This window comes from Octopus sinensis, linkage group LG7 (genome assembly GCF_006345805.1).
Source record: "Octopus sinensis linkage group LG7, ASM634580v1, whole genome shotgun sequence".
NCBI classification, from domain to species: Eukaryota; Metazoa; Mollusca; class Cephalopoda; order Octopoda; family Octopodidae; genus Octopus; species Octopus sinensis.
In genome coordinates this window covers 92,475,754-92,498,884 of record NC_043003.1, presented here as the reverse complement: position 1 = coordinate 92,498,884, position 23,131 = coordinate 92,475,754, and the positions used below count along the sequence as shown (strand labels likewise).

General features: G+C 41.0%; 1 protein-coding gene across 4 annotated transcripts in view; it reads left to right on the top strand.

Moving 5' to 3' along the window:
- The window catches only part of LOC115214001 (apoptosis-stimulating of p53 protein 2), a 210,716-nt gene that overhangs the window by 46,175 nt on the left and 141,410 nt on the right, over positions 1–23,131 (top strand). For 2 of the 4 annotated variants that reach the window (XM_029783012.2, XM_029783010.2), the window contains exon 2: positions 2,641–2,821. In XM_029783012.2, the coding sequence (XP_029638872.1) occupies positions 2,641–2,821 (181 nt within the window). Of the gene's footprint in view, positions 1–2,640; positions 2,822–8,122; positions 8,148–23,131 lie in introns of those variants that run through there. The other 2 variants (XM_036504937.1, XM_036504936.1) reach the window with 1 other exon arrangement.

Here is a 23,131-nt window from a genome sequence, read left to right as displayed (position 1 = left end):
TATAAATTGCGGGTGCAAGAACCCCCCCTCTAAAATACATGAGTAGAGACGGTATTCCAAGGATACGACGTTCTGGAAGAGGAAATTCTGGAGCTTAAGGGTTAGTTTGGGTCTTGCAGGTAAAGTACAGTATGAGTAACGAGAATTGGCGACCCGAGTGAGACGAGATAGTCTCATTGGGAGATTGCACGATGGCAGCCATCTCCGAAATTACTGGCGTTACTGTATAAGTCACAGAAAGAGCAGGTCTTGTAGGTCGGAACTTTGCAGCATGTCGGTAAAAGACTTCATGCTTATTAGCTGAGTGTATGTATATGTATATGTATATGTATATGTATATGTATATGTATATGTATATGTATAATATATATATATATATATATATATATATATAATATATATCTATATATATATATATATATATATATATACACAAAATAAGAAAATGGAGAAATACATCTAATCAAATATCAATTACCAGATAATACTCAATCACATACTTTATTAAACCACCACATAAGAGACTGTAGGGTTAAATATAAAAGGCAGAACAAATCAGTGTACATAAAGGAATGTACATAAAAAAGTGTACATAAAAGAGTAATGTTGTGTAATAAGTAGAATATATATAAAAGAGAATATAAATATAAGTAAATATAAATATAAGTATAGATTACATCTTACAGCTGTTTCGGCCATGTAGATAAGTATGTCTCATTTTACCAATATTAGCCTTTTATGGTAGGTCAATATATAGATATAAATGAGACATTTACAAAAATATCATAAGGCCTCTTCGGAGATTATGTAATATAAATCAGTCTACATATATACCCACATGGGTGTGGGTACATACCCATAATACAACATATACATACGAGTGCATATAATCACACTCTTATACATATAAAAATATACATATACATAATGATATAAATAAATAATATAAATTAGTAAACATATATATGTGTTCCGCATTCAATGTCTCAGTTTTTCTACTTGATATTGTGATAATAAACATACACAAATTAGTACCTAGATGCAAATATACATAGTCAATAGTACATTATATTACTTCATACTAATTTCTAAAGTGTCATTAAAGTTAGCATCATCATCGTTGTCAATACCATTAATGTTACCATTATTATCATTCATATATTATAATAACGCTTACATTAGGATCCAGAGCGGTATAATGTATGTCCCGGTTCCAGTTAGTAATTTTCCTTATGACATAAATAACTATTGGATTTGAATTTAAAATTATCATTATCTTCCTCACGGTTGGTCAATTGAGAGCCTCCCGACATCCACCATACCGCACAAGCAAAACATACACATCCACATCTAACCCTAAACCCACACATCCACACAGAAACTCACACACACATGCACATACACATGAATACACCCCGACACATCTCTACACATTCAATAAATTGCAGAGTGTATGTCTGTCATCGCATGGCTTATAGACAAATCAGTACAGGCAGCAGTGTCTAACACTAACACACACACTCACACGCACATCCGCATATACGCATAAATATTAATACACTTTCATATACTGTGTCAGGGAACTTTCGCACACACATATATATATATTTAAATATATATCTGCGCACTCATACGTACAAATAAAACCTATATTTATATCCACCCATGAATAAATATTCGCATATACATATATACATATCCAAGTACGTACCTGCGTGCTCATATGTGTAATAAAAACATACATCCGTACATCCACCCACGATCATACCTATATGTACAAAAACATACATACGTACACATACACATTTTCACACACCTACAGAAGTTACTATTAATTTAGATATAAGTTCATTAATTATAAATTAAATTAATTATAGATTAGTAAGTGCCAAATAAACAAAAATAAATAATTAAATAAATAAATATGAATATATATATGTATATATATATATATATATATATATATATATAATATATATATATATATATCCATGTATAGATAAATAGATAAATAAAATGGAATACAAATTAAGGAGGGCACAAAGATAACCTAATATAGTAAGTATAAGTGGATACGCCGGAATACACCCACATGCACATATATATATATATGTATGTATGTATAATTGATGAAGGAAACGGAAAGTAGATTTAGCACTAGTCTTTTTTCAGTACGACGAACGTTTCGACCCGTCCTGCAGCTGTCTGTTATGGGGAAATATACCCCAATCGTGGATGACACCAGGTAGCCCAAACTGTGGACGTGCTTTACTCAACACACTAACTGATATATACCCATTAGTCCCCAAAAATTACACACACCTATACACGCGCGCACACACACACACACACACACACACACACACACGCATACACCTATACACGCGCGCACACGCACACACACACACACACACACACACACACACACATAGTACTCGGAATAATTATTTGTAAAATTTTCATAATGAAATATGGTACGGTAAATTTTACAATACATTCTTTTCCTCTCTCGTTCTCGCAATTTTTGCCATTCTTATTAGACTTATATATGTGTATATGATATGATGCATACATATAGACGTACAAACATACACGCGTACACATAATGTATGTCTTTTTTTTTTTTTTGCATTTCCACAGCCGCCTCATTTCGACGAAATATCTCCAGTGTTGGATACTGACGTTTCGAATATAGCCACAAATGCAGAGCTATTACATGTTAGCAATCCCATCCACGAAATACCTTCGTATTACTTTCTCTCGGATGTGCCAGACCCGGAGGATGAAGTTTTTCCTTCTACTGAAGATTATAACAATTTAGGTAAGTTCATATTCTTATATTTAAACGAAGGTCTAAAATTAGCATTTACAGTTGAGAGCAAGCATAGACGTTTTATGTAATCTACGTCACTACTTCACAGAACTAGGTTTTGGGATTCATTTAAGCTTGAATGCTGGAACGATGAAATCCAGACTGAACTACACCACACTGGGTATATTGTGTAGAGCCATTTTTTACCTCCGGATTCTTCTGATTATTATTTTACTCTGGTGGACCTCCATGGCCATTCGTTGTCTAAAAACTAGTTTTATAGATATTTCTTTCGAAATTCCTATTTTGCTTTTCATACTTGAGCAGTTTGTGTAGGTTGTAAAACATTAAAGAAATCTTGCTGTTTCTTGCAGTAAGTACATCGAAAGCAAATTGTTTTTCGTAGACCCTTAATATACTACTCTGAGTCCCCAATTTACTATTTTGCTTGCGTGGATCCCTAAAAATCTTGTATGAACACCACAGGGATCATATGGACCCCCGGTTGAGAACCACTGGTGGAGGGCATATAATGGCAGTGTGAATATATTTTGTTTCGGTGTGACAGAACGTGTGTTGTTTGTTTCTTCTCGAGCCATGCCTGGCTCATAAGGGCCGGTTTTCCGATTTCCTTGGCGTATAGGTTCCTCACCTGGACGGGACGCCGGTCCGTCGCAGATGCGCTGCAAGATGAAGGAGGAAAGAGTGAGAGAAAGTTGTGGCGAAAGAGTCAGCAGAAGTTCGCCATTACCTTCTGCCGGAGCCGCGTGGAGCTTAGGTGTTTCGCTCATAAACACACACACCGCCCGGTTTGAGATTCGAACCCGCGATCCCTCGACCACGAGTCCGCTGCTCCTAACCACTAGGCCATGTGCCTCCACAAAAAATAAATGCGCCCTTTTAAAGCCTAGCCAGGCTCATGGGCCCGGTTTCCCAGTTTGAATGGATGGGACGCCAGTCCATCGCAGCGTTACTCATTTTTGCCAGCTGAGTGGACTGGAGCAACGTGAAATGAAGTGTTTTGCTCAAGAACACAGCGCGTCGCCCGGTCCAGGAATCGAAACCACAATCTTACGATCATGATGCTAACACCCTAACCACTAAGCCACGCGCCTCCACACATAGAACGTGTGTGTCGTGTACTGTTGTTAATGTAGTGTTTTGAGTACATAGTGCGGAATGTTGTCTGGAAGTTTGGTTATGTTGTGTTTGGGTAATGTGTAGTGTGACAGCCTGTTCATGTCGTCTTCAGATTGTGTAAGTTGCCATGTGACACTAGGGACATATTTTGTGAGGTGCAGTGTGATAGTAATAAAGCTGTATTACAGCCAATTTGTTACCAAGGTCATTTCCCCTTCTGTAGTATTCTTGTAAAAATATGACATTCCCACGATCTGAAGGAAAAAATAAAACACAAATAAAATTCACATCTCTTAATCGTTTCGTTCAATAAAACTGTGGAAAAAAGTTTGTAAATTTTTTCTCACAACGAGAGCATCTTTACAGTAAAATGGCTTTTAATGTTTTGACTTATTTTGAAAGTTATAGAAAATGTTTTCATGTGCGCGGGTGCTTGTGTATTACACACACACACACACACACACACACACACACACATGCCTACACGTATATACATATACATACCGGCATACATACATAATTGTAGGTGTATGTATATATATACATACGTATGTGTGTGTGAGTATATATATATATATACATGCATACATACATACACACATACATACATACACACATACATATATGCCTACACACATACGTATATAGATAGATACCTGCATGCATGCATACATACATACATACGTACGTACGCATATACGCAAATACACACACACACACACACACACACACACACACACACACAAATGTGAGAAAGAGTACTCAATGCATATTTTCGGAAGCATCTTATAATTCATTCTGTTTTATGCTTCTAGTTTATCCTTAAGTGCGTAAGCTCTGGTGACATAAATAGAAACAAGGAGTACTTGGTGTAGGCTAAAAGAAATAATTGTTAGACAGATTTCCATCAGTGGCCAGTGGTCAAGTGTGACGATAGAGCGTACTCTAGTGAGAGTATTTTTCGCTGCCAGTATCTCTGTGCTCTGTTTCCTATGGTGGAGAAAACTATTTCGAGGAGCCTGTCTAATGAACCTTGACTGAGAACTCAAGTTCAGATAATTTTATTTAAGGATTTGAGTGTCAGACATGGAACTCTCCGGATGGCAATAATGTGCAACATTTTTCTCCAATGGTGTACAGTGTCTTCCATGCATAATGCTTCAGGTTTGAGAAACGATTTCGAATCTATTGTCTCTCAACTTTCAGACATATTGAGATTACTGAATTAATTGTCTATGGATGTAAATGAGTGTTCGTGCAGGTTGTATCTGATTTTAAAAGTGTTCTTTAATCCAGCATAATATATTTCAATATCAACATGCTTTATACATTACGTCCTTGGAGAAGTAACATTTTATGCAATCTAGTTGTTCTGTCCAATCGTGATTGGATAGAAAATTGTTCTTATTTGCACTCTTAGGAGTACTATGGGACGTACGTTCCAAGTGGTATACTATTTTTAGCTGGGAAACTAGGATTTTGCTGCTGTGTGTTTTATGTTGTAGGTAATGAGAGTGATTTTTATTGGAGTAGATTTTAATGCCGTTCTCTGACGGTGTTTGGTGCTATCATTTTCGTATGTTATTATGCTAGCGATTATAGGAATATATGTTTGAAATGGTTTATTTGACCGTGAAAGAGTTGTGGGAGGGGGTTGGTGCTGTGTCAGCTTGTTACCTTCAAATGTTTATTAAGCTGATAAGGCTGGCTTCAAGGTTTTCCAGATTCTCAATTTACATTGATTTTAAATTTTGACGCAAGGCCATCAGTTTCAAGGAAGGGTGTAAGTCGATTACGTCAACTCCAGTATTCAACTGGTACTTGTTTTATCGACCACGGAAGGATGAAAAGCAAAGTTGACTTCAGCGGAATTTAAACTTATAACGAAAAGACGGACGAGCTACCGCAAGGTATTTTGTCCGGCGTGCTAACGAGTCTGCCAGCTCAGCTTATCGTTATTATTATTATTATTATTATTATTATTATTATTATTATTATTATTATTATTATTATTATTTATCAGGGTCGATACCAGTTAAACACTGAGGTCAGTGTAATCGACTCGTCCCATCCCCCAAAATTTCAGGCCTTGTGCCTATAGTAGAAAGGATTATTTGGCAGAATCGTTAGCATACCGAGCAACATGCTTTCCGGCATTTCGTCCGTCTTTTCGTTATAAAGCATAGCTTCTGGTTTTATGTTCCGAGTTCGAAATCCGCCGAAGTCGACTTTGCCTTTCTTTCTTTTTTCTTTCGGGATCGATAAGATATATATCAGTTGAGTACTGGGGTCGAGTTAATCGACTAACCCCTCCCCTCTAAAATTTCAAGCAGTGTGCCTATCGTAGAACAGAAAAGATTACTATTAGGTATTATCAGTATGTTCTTATGATAACCAAATTACTAAATGATTTCATGCCAGAGATAGAGATCCAAAGCCAGCAATCATTTGAAACGGCTGAATGGAATAGTATGGTTTATTTCTAGACAACTATGTGTATGTGTAAAAGACAGAGTAGGTAGAGAGCGTGTGTTTAAAATTGAGGCTTAATTTGTAAATCTCAAGTTGATTTAGTTAGTACTTCACCATAACCATACGCATTAGGTAATTGGGTGCAGGTTGAAGTCGAAGAGAGGTTTCATCCCATATCTAATCCAATCGTTGTCGTATGGGTCGAGGTGGTTAAAGGAATGTGTTAGGTAGAGTATAGTGTTGATCTTGGTCGTAGTAGCTGCTGCTGTAGTTTGTGGTGCTAGTGGCAGCTTATTGGTGATACTGAAGGCGAGGTCTTGCGAGGAATATATGAAATGTATCGGTTCCTGGGAAATGTATGGGCCTAAAACTTGGAAAGAAGAAAAGAGAGGAATGAATGTCTGAAGAGGTGGGAGAAAGAGAAAAGAAAATGAGAAACAAGTAAGAATGGAATGAGGAAAAGAAAGAAAATGAGAGAAAACGACAATAAGAAAACAGAAAGAAAAAGTAAATAGCAGAAGGAAAGAAGGAATGTAGATTAGGAAGGGAAGTGGACTTCGGTAGAGGGCATGAGAACAACTTGATAAAATCAGTGCTCAGAGTGAGTTAAGGTAGCGAAGGTGGTGGAAATACTGGTGTTGGTTATAATGATTTATGCATTGTTGGTGAGTTGGAGAAAAGCAGACGATAATCGGGAAGGTAGAGAGTGATAGGAAGAGGGTAGAGGGAGAGTGTGTTTGAGAGAGAGAGAAAGAGAGAATGAATTTGTGAAAGGGAGTGATTTTGTGAGAGAGAGAGAGAGAGAGAGAGAGAGTGAACAAGAAAGGGAGAGCGAGTTTATAAAGGAGATAAGAGAGAGAATTTGTAAAAGAGAAAGAGAGAGAGAGAGAGGGGGGTAAATACCTTTGTAGATTGGGAGAAAGGGAACTTAGTGGAGAAATAGATTAGGAAGACAGACATATGGAGAGATATAGATAGATAGAATGGTATGAAGGTGCTGCATAGACAGGTCATCAATAGATAGATACATAAATAGATAGATAGATAGATAGAGAGAGAGAGAGAGATAGATAGATAGATAGATAGATAGATAGATAGATAGATAGATAGATAGATAGATAGATAGATAGATAGATAGATATAGACAAGGTGATGACAGAATATTGAAATAAGGAGGGAAGAGGAAAAGCAAATTAAAAGTCAGAGAAAGAAGGAAAGGCGGGAGGAGGGAGAAATTTTAGAAAGAGAAAGAAAGTGGGAGAAAGAGACGAAGGCAGTGAAACAGGTACACACACACATACACACACATGCACCCACGGACGCACGCACGCGGTTTTAGAGACAGACAAAATAGACAAACATTAGAGGTCGTCTGAACCAACAAACGCAGTAAATTTTCTCCGATGACACAAACGACATTTTATACCGGAACCAGAAGCAAACCGGACAACCCGACTCTGGTTGCTTCTCATTACATATAAAGTGACTCCCCTGGATACGCGGACTCGTATACACTGAACCCTTATGGCTGTTACCAATAACAGAGGGTGTTAACGTGGGCAACCAGAGATGAACTGGGATCACTTCTTTCCGCTATCCACTTACCCCCTATGAAAACAGTTTCGGGCCTAGACAAGTGACACTACTACTACTACTATACTACTACTACTACTACTACTACTACCACCGAAAAAATAACGGAAACTGGTCAAGATGAGAGCTGGTAAGTACCCATGTGTCGTGAGATTTTTTGTTGATTGTATTGTCTTGTATTTATTTGTATCATGTACCTGGGGTTTAGTGTTGGTATCGTTCTTGGTTCTAATACAAGCTACTCTACAGGTGAATAAAGTGAAGAGGGCCAAGGGAACATCCAGGTGTTTATTATTCTGCATGTTTAAAAATTTTTTTTTTAATGGTTTACATCTTTGTTGAAGTTAATGGAGAATATGAAGAAGACATTATCTTTTATCTGGTATATATTCTATCGCTCTCATTTGTGAAACCCCTAGATTACGGGGACGTAAACAAACCAACACCGGTTGACAAGCGTCGTTGGGGAACAAAAACAAAGACACACTCACATATATACATAAATACATAAACACACACACACACACATATATATATATATACACATACGTATACATACATACATACATGTATGTATGTATGTATGTATGTATGTATGTATGTATGTATGTATGTATAGGCAAATCGAAAATAAAAATAAAAACAAACCAACAAAAGTCAAAATGACGTACACAGTGAATGTATTAGGTTAATGCTCACTTTAAGATAGAAAAAACGGAGGGAGTTGTATAACGTTTCGAGCATGGCTCGTCGTCAGAAAGAAGAGAGGAAAGGTCCGCAGTAAAAGGAAAGAATAGTCAGAGAAAAACACTTGTGTGGTTACAAGGTTTTTTTTTCAGTGTCCGTCTAGTAAACCCACTCATAAGGCTTTGGTCGGCCCGGGGTTATAGTAGAAAACACTTGCACGAGATGTCACGCAGTGGGACTGAACCCTGAACTAAGTGACTGGTAAGCAAAGTTCTTACCACACAGTTACGCATGAGCATGTTTTTGTCGACGTTCTATCGTGTGAGAGGCTACGATGGAGATAAGTCTATATTTTTGTCTTATATGATTTTCTTGTTTGATATTTACTGGAATTCCCCACAAATATCGTTGTGTAAAGCTAATTAAAGAATAGGGAAAAAACTAGCGTTAAGTACCTAATTTGAGACTGAGGGATTGCCAGGCTCTCTGTAGTGGAACCGGTGGTCCATCAGGTCATGGATAAAGAAGATCATGTGTGAAGAAGAAGAAGGAAAAGAGCTGCAATTTCTCACGAGGCCAGTGTGAGAAATTAACTGTTTTGACTCCACTGAACATATGTTGACAGTTTTTTGTGTTGTTTCATTAAGGTGTATGGCGCCACCCGTTTTGGTGAGAAAAGATTTTGGTATGATTTCATGAGAAATGATTTTTAAATGCTGTTGTTGCTGGTGCTGTTGTGTTCAGCTGCAGATCAGCCCTGATCGAACAAATCTATAAGCACAGTTATTATGTCTGTCGAGTCGGCGAATCGTGACCACGCCGGACGAAATGCTTAGCTGTATTTCGTCCTGTAAGCCTCTTCTGAATATTTTAGTTCCAAGCCTGCTCTGGACATTTTAATCTCTCACGAAGCCCTTCCTGTATACTTTAGCTTCCCCAAATATTTTCTGGATATTTTAGCTCCTCTAAACACTTTCTGAATATTTTAGTTCCTGTAAACCTCTTATGAACATTTTAGCTGCTCCAAACCCCTTCTGAACATCTTTTGTCACCAGCATAAAAGAGCAGCAAACAATATCAAGTTATTTTTTATATTGGTGAGAGGTTTCAAAATGTTCAGAAAATGCTTGGAGAAATTGTGCAGAAATTTTAAATTACTCTCGGGGCAATTTCTGAATATCTGATTTGTAATGTGTTTTGCTTGTATGTCATTTTTAGTGCACGATAAATGGGTTTTTCTAACAACTTTATAGTCCAATCTAAATATGTATTTATTACCAACACCCAGAATGAAACGATCTCATAAATTCGTTACAGCATTCATATATACAGCTAACACATATCTATGTAACTAACGGTGCTTAAGTTTCTATCATATGGTAATTTCTATCATATGAAACAAATCTAATGAACATTTCTTTAAAATAAATGAAAAATACTAATCTATCTATCAATCTGCATTTACCTGTCTGTTGTGTGTATGTGTGCTTGTCTCTCTGTATATATGTCAACCTGGCTGTTCATCTGTCTATAATGCTTATCTGCTTGTCTCTGTATGTATTTCTGTCTAGGTGTATGTCTTATTAGTATCAATCTGATTATCTTCTTGTCTTTCTTATATCACCTGTTTCCTCTGAAATACCAAATAGCACCGTCTTCCATTGTCTTCCACCGTGGAGACGCTTTGTTATAGGATGTTATGTTTGTTCCTTCTCGAGCCACGCCTGGCTCATAAGGGCCGGTTTCCCGGTTTCCTTCGCGTATGGGTTCCCCACCTGGACGGGACGCCGGTCCGTCGCAGGTGAGCTGCAAGATGCAGGAGGAAAGAGTGAGAGAAAGTTGTGGCGAAAGAGTCAGCAGAGGTTCGCCATTACCTTCTGCCGGAGCCGCGTGGAGCTTAGGTGTTTCGCTCATAAACACACACATCGCCCGGTCTGAGATTCGAACCCACAATCCCTCAACCGAAAGTTCGCTGCTCTAACCACTAGGCCATGTGCCTCCACATGTTATGCTATGTATTCGTCCTGTTCCTACATCGGAACGATACGGACTATGTAGTCATCCTTAAGGATGACATGACTTGCGCAGTGACTTTGTTTAAAGTGAAGAAAAGTTGCATACCGTATAGGGTTGGAGACGAATGCATTGGGTTACCAAGATGTCATACTTGCCACATCTTGCTCTCTGCACTTCACAGTGCATAGCTGCAGTTGCCTTTCCCCTCTGTTGAACCATGAAGGTTTCTTCGGCTGAATCTGCCGGATCCAGTCTTCACATGCATAGATAGGCAAGCCCTTAATATGCTAATTAATCTATAGCTAGAACGCTAGCAGGTACTACTACTCCGGATCACAATACATCTTGGAACAATAGTGGCTAAGAAGTGGTTCTACACTCCTCAAAACCCTGGAACTTCCAAACCAGGGCTTCACTACTGAATGCAGTTTAAAGTTATACCCAGGACACTATGTCTTTGTAATAGAATCAGCATTACTTGTGGATTCAGACATTCAATTTGTAACCATCACCCTTAAATTCACTTCTCAATAACTGTTGGTCAGAGAACGAATGGAGCAAAGAAGGAATGGAACTCACCAAGCGAGGTGGCAGAATCGCTATCTTAGCGGCATTTCGTCCGCCTTTACGTTCTGAGTTCAAATTCCGCCGTTGTCGACTTTACCTTTCATTCTTTCGGGGTCGAACACTGAGGTCGATGTAATCAACTAGTCCCTCCCACCAAAATTCCAGGCCTTCTGCCTATTGCAGAAAGGACTGATAACAGACGTTCATCGCCGAAAGCAACGGTGCCCCGTTTGTTATTGCTTCTTTTACTTCTATTTCTCTTCTTCGTCATAACCTTCCTCTCCCTTGCTTTCTGTTGTGTTAAATTAACTGAGGAGAGATAAATTTTCGCTTGGTTAAAAGGTTGGTTTCAATTCTTCCAGATTTCCTGCTGGAAGAATTGAATTTGGCACAGTAGGCAAACAGCCTCTTGGACTGTACCTCAAGCTGGTATCTAATTTCAGCTAAGTGAACTGTACCTCACTGTGATACTTACTTAGAACTAGTTCTACTGTTTCACAGTTTTGGACTGTTTACGTCTAGAATGGATTTTCTTTTTATGATATCTGTCTACAGCTTGTTCATCTGTGTTACAACGGGGCCTATTTAAAACTGAGGTGACTGTACATCACTTAGTTTACCTATGTACAGCCAGTTCAACTATTTTTTTCACTCAGGTACCTATTTGCAGCTGGATAAAATGTGTCCCATTGTGGTACTTAAGCAAATGGTATCTCACAGGTATCTACTTACTGTTAAGCAGTGTTCATCTCTATGGTACTAATTCAAAATTAGATGAGCCGCACATCAGTGTAGCACCTTCTTACAGTTAGAGCGAACTAGTTCTCACTGTGATATATCTACTTAAAACCTGACCGAATGTGTCTCATAGTGACACCTACTTACAACTAGAATACACTGCTGCTCATTATAATACCTACATTCATCTCTAAATGAACTGCGATTCAATGAGGTACCTACTTACACTAAGTAGACTCGGTTCTTGAGAGTTAACTGTGTTAATTCACGAAGAGAGTACATTGCATTTGTTTAGGATAAGAGACCGTGACTTCTCGGCTGGTTGAAGAGTGCTCTAAGCTTTCAGTCAACATTGTTCTATTTAAGTGATTGAGTAATGAGTGGTGAAGTGGAAACGGAAGAAATAACTAGATGTCGTAGATGCTTTGTCCTGCGTCTTTTGTTATACTCCCTGGATCTTGGGGTGCTTGAGGTCTTTCAACATCAAACTGCTTTGCCTACTTGAATCAGCTAGGGTTGATCAAGTCCCAGCTTGCATCCCAGCAACAATACCCTACAGTCCTATTTTCCTTAATCCAAAGCCACTCCCGCAGCTTTCTTTGCGACTTCAGCGATGGAACGTCTGGGGTGCCCTCTTTGCTCCACAAGTTTATTCCCTGTCAAGACGGAGCTTTGCAACAGAAGAATAGCGAAGACTGAGGTGGGATGGGTGGGATTAGTAGACTCTGCCTACCTGACAAATATGTAGGTGAAGTACGTAAATAGGCAGATCAATGGGACGGATGAACAGACGACTGCATGGAAGGGAGAGGATGGGAAGTACAAGGAAGAAGAGAGGAAGAAAATAAAGAGAACGTGAAAAGAAAAAAAAGAAAAGAGAAAAACAAAGGAAGGAAATTCTGAATATTTCTATAATCCATTGTTTAAGTGGTTTATCTGAGAATTTGTGACATTTAGATGTTTATTGAGTTTGCATCACAACACACACACACACACGCACATACACACACATACACACACTCACACATACATACATACATACATACATACATACATACATACATACATACATACCACACACACACAAGCGCACACGTATTAGAACACAAGCACGTATAAGTCATAATGCCTTTATATAACACATCCGACTTGTATATCAGTTTCGTGCTCGGTCGACCTTCTAAAAGTAGCAGCTAAATCAACCTCGAATCACTGTCTTAAAGATATTACACTATGTTCTTACACTTTGATCTTAGACAAAAAACCGTAAAGCGATATCATCTGTGTCTTAAAGATAAGATAACGTAGTCGTAGTGACTTATAAAATTATGTTGGTGGAGAGGGTCACAGATGGATTGCCTTTCATCTTCCGTCTCCTAGACTACCGTTAACTTGGGTCTAATACCAATAACAACTCTGTATGGTTTGTGTTTACATAATACACAAACACCCTCACACGCGTATTCACACACACACACACGCACGCACACACACACACACACACACACACACACACACACACACACACACACACGCTCACACACAAACAAACAAATATATTCCTTTCACGGTCCTAGTGTTTACTGTCTTGTCTTTTGAACGTTATACACACGTTTCACATATACGTGTGCAGGGTATTTTAACGAAACGCGCACACACACACACAAACAAACAAATATATTCTTTCGACGCAGAGTATTTACTGTCTTGTCTTTTCAATGTCATACATGCGTATAAGGCGGCGAGCTGGCAGAAACGTTAGCACGCCGGACGAAATGCGTAGCCGTATTTCGTCTGCCGTTACGTTCTGAGTTCAAATTCCGCCGAGGTCGACTTTGCCTTTCATCCTTCCGGGCTCGATTAGATAAGTACCAGTTACGCACTGGGATCGATGTAATCGACTTAATCCGTTTGTCTGTCCTTGTTTGTCCCCTGTGTGTTTAGCCCCTTGTGGGTAGTAAAGAAATAGGTATTTCGTCTGGCTTTATGTTCTGAGTTCAAATTCTATCGAGGTCGACTTTGCCTTTCACCCTTTCGGTGTCGATAAATTAAATACCAGCTGCGTACTGGGATCGATATAATGGCCCCCTCCCCAAAACTTTTGGGCCTTGTGCCTAGAGTAGAAAAGTATATATTTTAAAGCTGCGAGCTGGCAGAAACGTTAGCACGCCGGCGAAATGCGTAGCCGTATTTCGTCTGCCGTTACGTTCTGAGTTCAAATTCCGCCGAGGTCGACTTTGCCTTTCATCCTTTCGGGGTCGATAAATTAAGTACCAGTTACGCACTGGGGTCGATGTAATCGATTTAATCCGTTTGTCTGTCCTTGTTTGTCCTCTCTGTGTTTAGCCCCTTGTGGGGAGTAAAGAAACAGGTATTTCATCTGTCTTTATGTTCAAACTTCAAATTCCGCCGAGGTCGACTTTGCCTTTCACCCTTTGCGTACTGAGGCCGATCTAATCGATTGCCCCACCTACCCTAAAATTTCGGGCCTTGTGCCTAGAGTAGAAAAGAATGTTGTATATACGTTTCACGTATGTGTGCAGTGTATTTTAACCACACAAGCGCTCGCTCGTGTGTGCGCGCGTGTGTGTGTGCGCGCACACACACACTCACACACACTCACACACTCACAAGTATTGAGAATAACTTCTTGTAAGTGATACACACGCAATAGGAGTAGATAGTGTTAGTGTTAGAATGTAAGTAAAAAATATGAATCTTCGTCGGTTACGACAATGAATATTACAGTTGTTTGATAAACTGAAATACCTGCGTATTGAATTACCGCATAAATAGCTGATTATTCCACGGACACATGTACTCTTAATCTTTTACCTGTCCTGTGTCAAATGTGGTACACAGTACATAATTCTCTGGCGTCCATGCATCATATATGATACACGTTCTCAGTTATTTTCCATCTACCAGAATAATTCGGTACTTATGAAAAGAAAGCAGTATATTGCCTAGAACATATGAAAAAAAGTGATGACTAAATTACAGGTACACACATCCAACGTGTTCCTTAAGAGTACCGTCTACCTGTTTTCACTCCCAAGACTTGACTCAATTTAAGGCTGGGGTAAAAGACACTTGACCAAAATGTCATTCAGTAGGATCGAACTTGGGAACTCTTGATTGCGAAGTAAACTTCTTAACCACTTGATCATGTTTGTAAATGTCCTCACATGCTATATATATATTTCTTTACTACCCACAAGGGACTAAACACAGAGGGGACAAACAAGGACAGACAAACGGATTAAGTCGATTACATCGACCCAGTGCGTAACTGGTACTTAATTTATCGAACCCGAAAGGATGAAAGACAAAGTCGACCTCGGCGGAATTTGAACTCAGAACGTAACGGCAGACGAAATACGGCTACGCATTTCGCTCGGCGTGCTAACGATTCTGCCAGCTCGCCGCCTTTCCTGACATACTATATAACTATGCAACTACGTAACTTACATGGCTACACTCACTCATATATATTCAGTCATAATTGTATACACATGCACATTCATGTTTATATACATACATATTCATATAAACTCATTTATATATATAATATATATATATATATATATATTATATATATATATATATATATACATATTTATATACATATACACATTCATATATACAACACCTAAACCGGCACTGATTTATATAACGCGCATCAAAATGCGCATACAAACATTCACACTTGAATATACATGCGTGTAGTTACATACGTGCGAGGGTTTGCTGAGAAGTTCCTGGCTCTAAGGTTATCGCGAAAGCCAAGTTCTTTTACAAGGCTTAGAAAAGCTGAAGAACCGTTGCGATAAGTGCGTGAAACTGAGAGGGGAATATGTTGAATAAATTCATAATTAATTGATCCTCTTGTATTTTCTTTTACCCAAAGCCAGGAACTTTACAACATCCTCTCGTATATACTCACTCACATTTAGACTAACACTAATACACATACATTATTGTCTGACGAGGATTATCAAGTCATCCAAGAAATGATGCCTTGTGCGGTAACTGTGTTTAAAGTGAAGAAGAGTTGCATACTGTTAACCTCACTCTCTCGTCCGTGACCATCTTCAGTCCAGTGGCAAGAGCGGGTCAAGACGACTAGGAATGAAGACAGATGCTGTGGATGACCAGGATGTCTTACCTGATCATGCCCTCTGCACTCCACGGTGCGTTACTGCAGCTCTTTTCCCTCTGTTGAACCACAAAGGTTTCCTCCGCAGAGTCCACCGGATCCAGCCTTCACATTCATTGGTAGGTAACCCCTTAGCTCATTAGCCCACAGCTGGAATCAAATGGATGTTATTGTTCCGGGTCAGAGCATACCTTAGAACATGAGCGGCTAAGGGATGGTGCCCCAATCTCCTCAAATCCTGGAACTCCTAAACCCACTATTGAATGCAAATTAAAGTGATACCCAAAATGACATAACACACACACACACACACACACACACACACACACACACACACACACACACGCACACACACACACACGCACGCGCACACACGCACACACACACGCACATGCACACATTCATGCACAAATACACACGTATTTAAATATTTGAAGAAAAGAAGAGTAAAGATGCCGCTTGCTAACATTCAAAGCGGAAGCTTAAAAAAACAACCAATTCTACGATAAATACACGCACGAGCAATGTAATGAATATTTTAAAAAATAGGCCTACCTTCAGGATGGAATATGAAGGCATGCCTTCATATTTATCGTAGAATTGGTAGGCTTTTTGTTTTTAAGCTTTCGCTTTGATTTTTAGCAAGCGGTATATTTACCTTTCTTTTCGTCAAATATTTTATATTATACCTGCTTCTTTATTACCCACAAGAGGCTAAACACAGAGGGGACAAACAAGGACAGACAAACGAATTAAGTCGATTATATCGACCCCAGTGCGTCACTGGTACTTAATTTATCGACCCCGAAAGGATGAAAGGCAAAGTAGACCTCGGCGGAATTTGAACTCACAACCTAACCGCAGCCGAAATACCTATTTCTTTATTGCCCACAAGAGGCTAAACATAGAGGGGACAAACAAGGACAGACAAAGAGATTAAGTCGATTACATCAACCCCAGTGCGTAACTGGTACTTAATTTATCGACCCCGAAAGGATGAGAGTCAAAGTCGACCTCGGCGGAATTTGAACTCACAACGTAACGGCAGACGAAATGCCGCTAAGCACTTCGCCCGGCGTGCTAACGTTTCTGTCAGCTCGCCGCCTTTATTTTATATTATATCTGTTCAGGTAGAAGTCTTGCTAGCCACCTCATTATTACTGTTTTTAGCAGTAGTAATACTTCACGAGTTTAGATGTGTGTGTGGTGTGTGTGTATACACGCACACATACACACACAATCCACACGCGCGCGCGCACACACACACACACACACACACGCACACACACACACACACACACGGGACGGCACACCCACTACCACATGATTGCTAAGCGAATTTCTAAACCACACACTCATGTGAAACGATTGTAATTTAAGTTCTAAGTTTAAGACATAGCTCTCTCTCTCTTTCTCTCTCTCTCTCTCTCTCTCTCTCTCTCTCTCTCTCTCTCTCACACAACACACACACACACACAGAGAATGTTTACACATACGAACATTAAGCCACATACAAATACACAAGCACACAATACCACCTCACCTCGTATCATCTTTGATGCTCAATTATAGTAAGATCTATTATATCTATAATGGAATGTTAATTAAGTTGATAGATAAGAATAGTGTTAGGTGTCCTCAGTTTTAGGGTGCTGCCTTTAGGGATCAGTTTTCGTGATCTTCACTGTCCCAGTAGATATAAAACGTGTTTTTAACACCTAAGTCTGCCTTATGTTAAATTGTGCTCAAAGGCGTTCCAATCCTAATCATCATATTTTCTTTAAAGACGGCAGGCTATTAATTGAGTTTTGGTTATTATTTCTTGTTGGTCAAGCGACCTCTTAGAGCCTCTCAGTCAATCCAACAAGTACAGTACAACAAGTACAGTACAACAAGTACAATAAAAAAAAGTGGTTACCGACATCGCGTCATTTATTGCACTTGGCAATATTGACAACTCCTCACACATGCTTCCGGCCTGTAAAGGGTCTTAAATATCGACAGAGGCAATAGTTGACGCGGAACTGTCGGTAACATTCTAACCAGTTATTAACCAGTAATACACTGCTGTGTGGAGACACAATGGCCCAGTTGTTTGGGCAGCGGACTCGCAGCCAGAGGATCGCGGTTTCGATTCCCAGACCGGGCGTTGTGTGTATTTATTGAACGAAAACACCTAAAGCTCCACGAGGCTCCGGCAGGGGGTGGTGGCGACCCCTGTTGTACTCTTTCGCCCCGACTTTCCCTCACTTTTTCTTCCCTTTCCTTGAGTAACGCTATGATGGACTGGCGTCCCGTCCAGCTGGAGGGGGGGGGGACATACGCCATAGAAACCGGGAAACTGGGCCCATGAGCCTGGCTAGGCTTGAAAAGGATGCATAAATAAATAAATAAAATACACAAGATATACAAGATATAAATATAACTGCTCAATTTATCCTTTGGAATATACATATATACATGTATATATATGTGTGTGTATATATATATATATATCCCTCTTCTATCGCCTCCTCCCCTCCGATCCCACCTCCTCCTACCAACACCGAGTGTCCTCCACCATCCACGACCTCATCTCCTCCTCCGCTCTCCCCCTCACCGCCACCAACCTCATCGTCCGCACACCCCGCACCTCCACCATCTACTTCCTTCCCAAGATCCATAAACCCTCTAATCCTGGCCGTCCCATAGTTTCTGCCTGTAATTGCCCCACTGAACTCATCTCCCTATACCTCGACCGCATCCTGTCCCCCTTAGTCGCAGCCCTCCCATCCCACATACACGACACCAACCACGCCGCTCCGTCTCTTCAATCCTTTTCCTTCCCTTCCAGCCCCTCACACCTCCTCTTCACTTTAGATGTAAATCCCTGTACACAGTGATTCCCCACAATGACGGTCTCCTAGACCTCCAACACTTCCTCGACCCGTCGTCCGACCCCCACCCCCAGATCACCCCCACCCTTCTCCGTTTGGCTGAGCTCGTCCTCACCCTCAATTGCTTCACGTTCGCCGGGGAAACGTACCAACAGGTATCCGGGGTCGCGATGGGAACTAGGATGGGCCCCAATTTCGCCAATCTCTTTCTTGGCTACATTGAGGCCCAAGTGTTCTCCTCGTTCCTCGGGCCGACCCCCGAACTATACGGTCGCTATATCGACGACTGCGTAGGTGCCACCTCCCTTTCCCGTGAACTTCTCTGCCAATTCATCTCTTTCCTTTCCAAATTTCATCACACCTCTCTTCATTCACCTCCACCATCTCCCAACACCTCTGTCAACTTCCTTGACATCTCTCTCCGCATCGATCACCCCTCCAACTCTCTCACCACCGCCTTCTTTAAACCTACGGATTCCCTCTCTATCTCAACTTCTCTCTCTCTCCTCCCACCCCTTCCACACCCAACGAGCCATCCCCTACTCCAGTTCCTCCCGCCTCCGACGTTTGTGCAGCCGCGACCAGGATTTCGAGACCCAATCTCAATACCTGGCCCGCATGTTCAGACTCCGAGGTTACCCACCCATACTCCTCTCTGATGCCCTCACCCGCGCCCGTCGCATCGACCGCACTATACCCGCCCTGCCGCCCCCCACAATGGTCGCCCACTTTCCAGGCTCCACTTGGAGTACTCTACATCTTCACCCTAACAACTACCACTCCACACGGAATTACACAGGCCCCTCCTCTTGAGATCCGTTTTTTTTTTTTTTTTTTTCCGGATACACCCACCCACCACACCCCCCCACCTACCTCCCACACGCCTGTTCACACACCACATTACGTAGACCCATCTCGTAATACATTTACACACATTAATCACACCCACTTATAGACATACATGCACACACTAATATACAAACCACATGCACATACACACACCATACATACATACACACACACATACTACTTACAACACACACACAGACATACATACACACATACATACCACATACATACGCACATACACACACACAACACCACACACACACACCGCACGTACATACTTCACACACACACATACATGTAGGCACACACATACATACATACTCACACATTGCCACCCTTACACTGAATGCACACACCACAATACACTTTTTGCATCCAGGCAGCCCCCCCTCTTTTCTGCTTTCCGGTTTTGGCTGATGGATCCTCGGTTCCCGCGCAGCGGGCGTTTCGAGGGCCTTTGCGCTCGCGCGCCTTGGCGCGCGCTGGGGGCTTGGTCGGCCCCTTGGGCTTGCGTTTGTACTGCTTGTGCGTTGTGTGCGTGAGCGCGCTTCGGTGTGTGGGCTTGCTTCGGATGTGCGCGTGCGTATGTATCATACATACCCACCACACTCGCATGCATCCCTACCCACATACATACACACGCACACCTACTCACACACACACATACACACACACACCCACATACCCGACAACAGCACACACATACATACATACACACCATACTACTTCAGACATACACACACACAGACATACACCCATACACTCACACTCACACGCATACCCACACACACATACACACGCACACGTACACTACACACACACACACCTACATACATATTACATTTGTATACACACAAACTTACATTCATACACACAACAACACTACACAGCCATCCCTCACTCATACACCACATCTACCTAACACACACAACACAAACACACACAACACACACCATACATACATACACTACACACACCGCCTACACACATACATACACACATACACATACACACACATACACATACACACACATACGCACCCCACATATACTTATACACATGCACACCACAACATACATACATACATACACCCATACACATACACACACACATACCTACATACTCCTATACGCACATACAACACACAGATATACACACATACACACTCACACCACCATACACACACACATACTTACACACACACTCACCTGCAGCGCACACACATGCATGACAACACCCATACCTCACACTCACATACGCACACACCAACATAAACACGCACACGCACACACACACCTACACCTCCCACACACATACACACGCACCTACATACACACACGCACGCATGCACACGCACACACACGCCCATACACACATACATTACACACGTACACACACACCCTACATACACATGCATACACACACACACAAACATGCACGGACACACCCAGACATACATACATACACCTATATACACACGCCCACACACCTACATACACACACATATACACACACGCCCACACACCTACATACACACACATACATACACACACATACACGGACACACCCATACATACTTACATACACCTATACACACACGCCTACACACCTACATACCACACATGCATACACACACACACATGTACGCACATACACACATATACGCACATACATATATACCCACACACAGGCACACACACACCATACGCACATGCATGCATGCATGCACACCGCGCACACCTACACGCATACACAACACCACGCAGTACACATGCATACATACACACCGCATACATACACCCATACACATACATGCATCCTACACACACATACATACACACTCACACATACATACACACACACCACACTCACTCACACACCTGTATGCACGCGCACACACATTCACATACACACACTTCCCCACACCCACACGTACATACATACACACTCATACACATACACACACCACACACCGGACATACATCTATGCACACACATATATACACACATACTCACATACATTCATCGGACACACTGCCACCCAGACATACACACAGACACACTCACACATCCACACACATACATACTTACGCGCATACTCGCAGGCGCGCGCACACAAGCGCTTGCGCCGGTTCGCGCACGCATACGCGCCGCATGCACCTCGCTCTTGGACCGACGAGACCTCCCGCGCGTTCCTGGGACCGTCGCTGTCGTGGGGTTTTCCCACGCCCGTCTCGCGGGACCACTCTTCCATCTTCCACTCAGCTGGAGTCCTTTTTCCTTTACCCCCCTTTTTGTACACACACGCGCACACATATACCACATTGCTTAAATATATACATTACTCTTACACACATTCATTTCTACTCGCCATTAATACTACCACGACACGGGACACACACACACACTACTACTCAACCACCGCTGGCACGCTAATAACCCCCACCCCTTCCCCTCCCTCCATTCCCCTCCTCCTTTTTTTTACTACTGACCTTTGTCTGCTATGCCGACCACTGTCTCGCCCTACCTCACACGCCTACACACAGACGCACACACTAACACATACATATATTTGTTTTTTTATCTCGACCTCACACACACACATACACACAACACCGCACACACACACACTCACACATACACACACATCTGTTGCGTTACCAACCTTGTCTCTACTCTTTTGCCTTTAAAAACTACTTTGCTCTTGTTATCGTAAACTTTTGCCTTCACCATGTGAAACCGTAAACATACCAGTCGTTTTTTTCTCTATCTGTTGCCCGCTTTGGGATTTTCTTCCTCTCTCTTCCTTCTTTATGTTTCCGACGAAGAGCTCCGCTCGAAACGTCATACCCTCTGCTTCCATTTCTGAGAGCCTATATAATAATACTGTAATTGTTCCATTGTTGTTGTTTTTTGTTTTCCCGTTTGGATTAAAATTATATTATATATATTATATATATATATATAATATATATATATATATGTAAACAATCATAAACAAGGGAAAAAATCTTCTCTGTCACTATGCTGAGAATAGACTTTAAATCGTCAATCACCTCATTACAAAATACATTCACTATGAATACACGTGATGATGAAATCGAGGAAGGCAAGCTAACAGAATATTTTTTTAACTTCGTTATCTCTATATTGAATCAATTTTGGGATTAGTTCAACGGATTTTCCCCTCTTCAGTAGAGAATACGATGAGAAATAAATGAA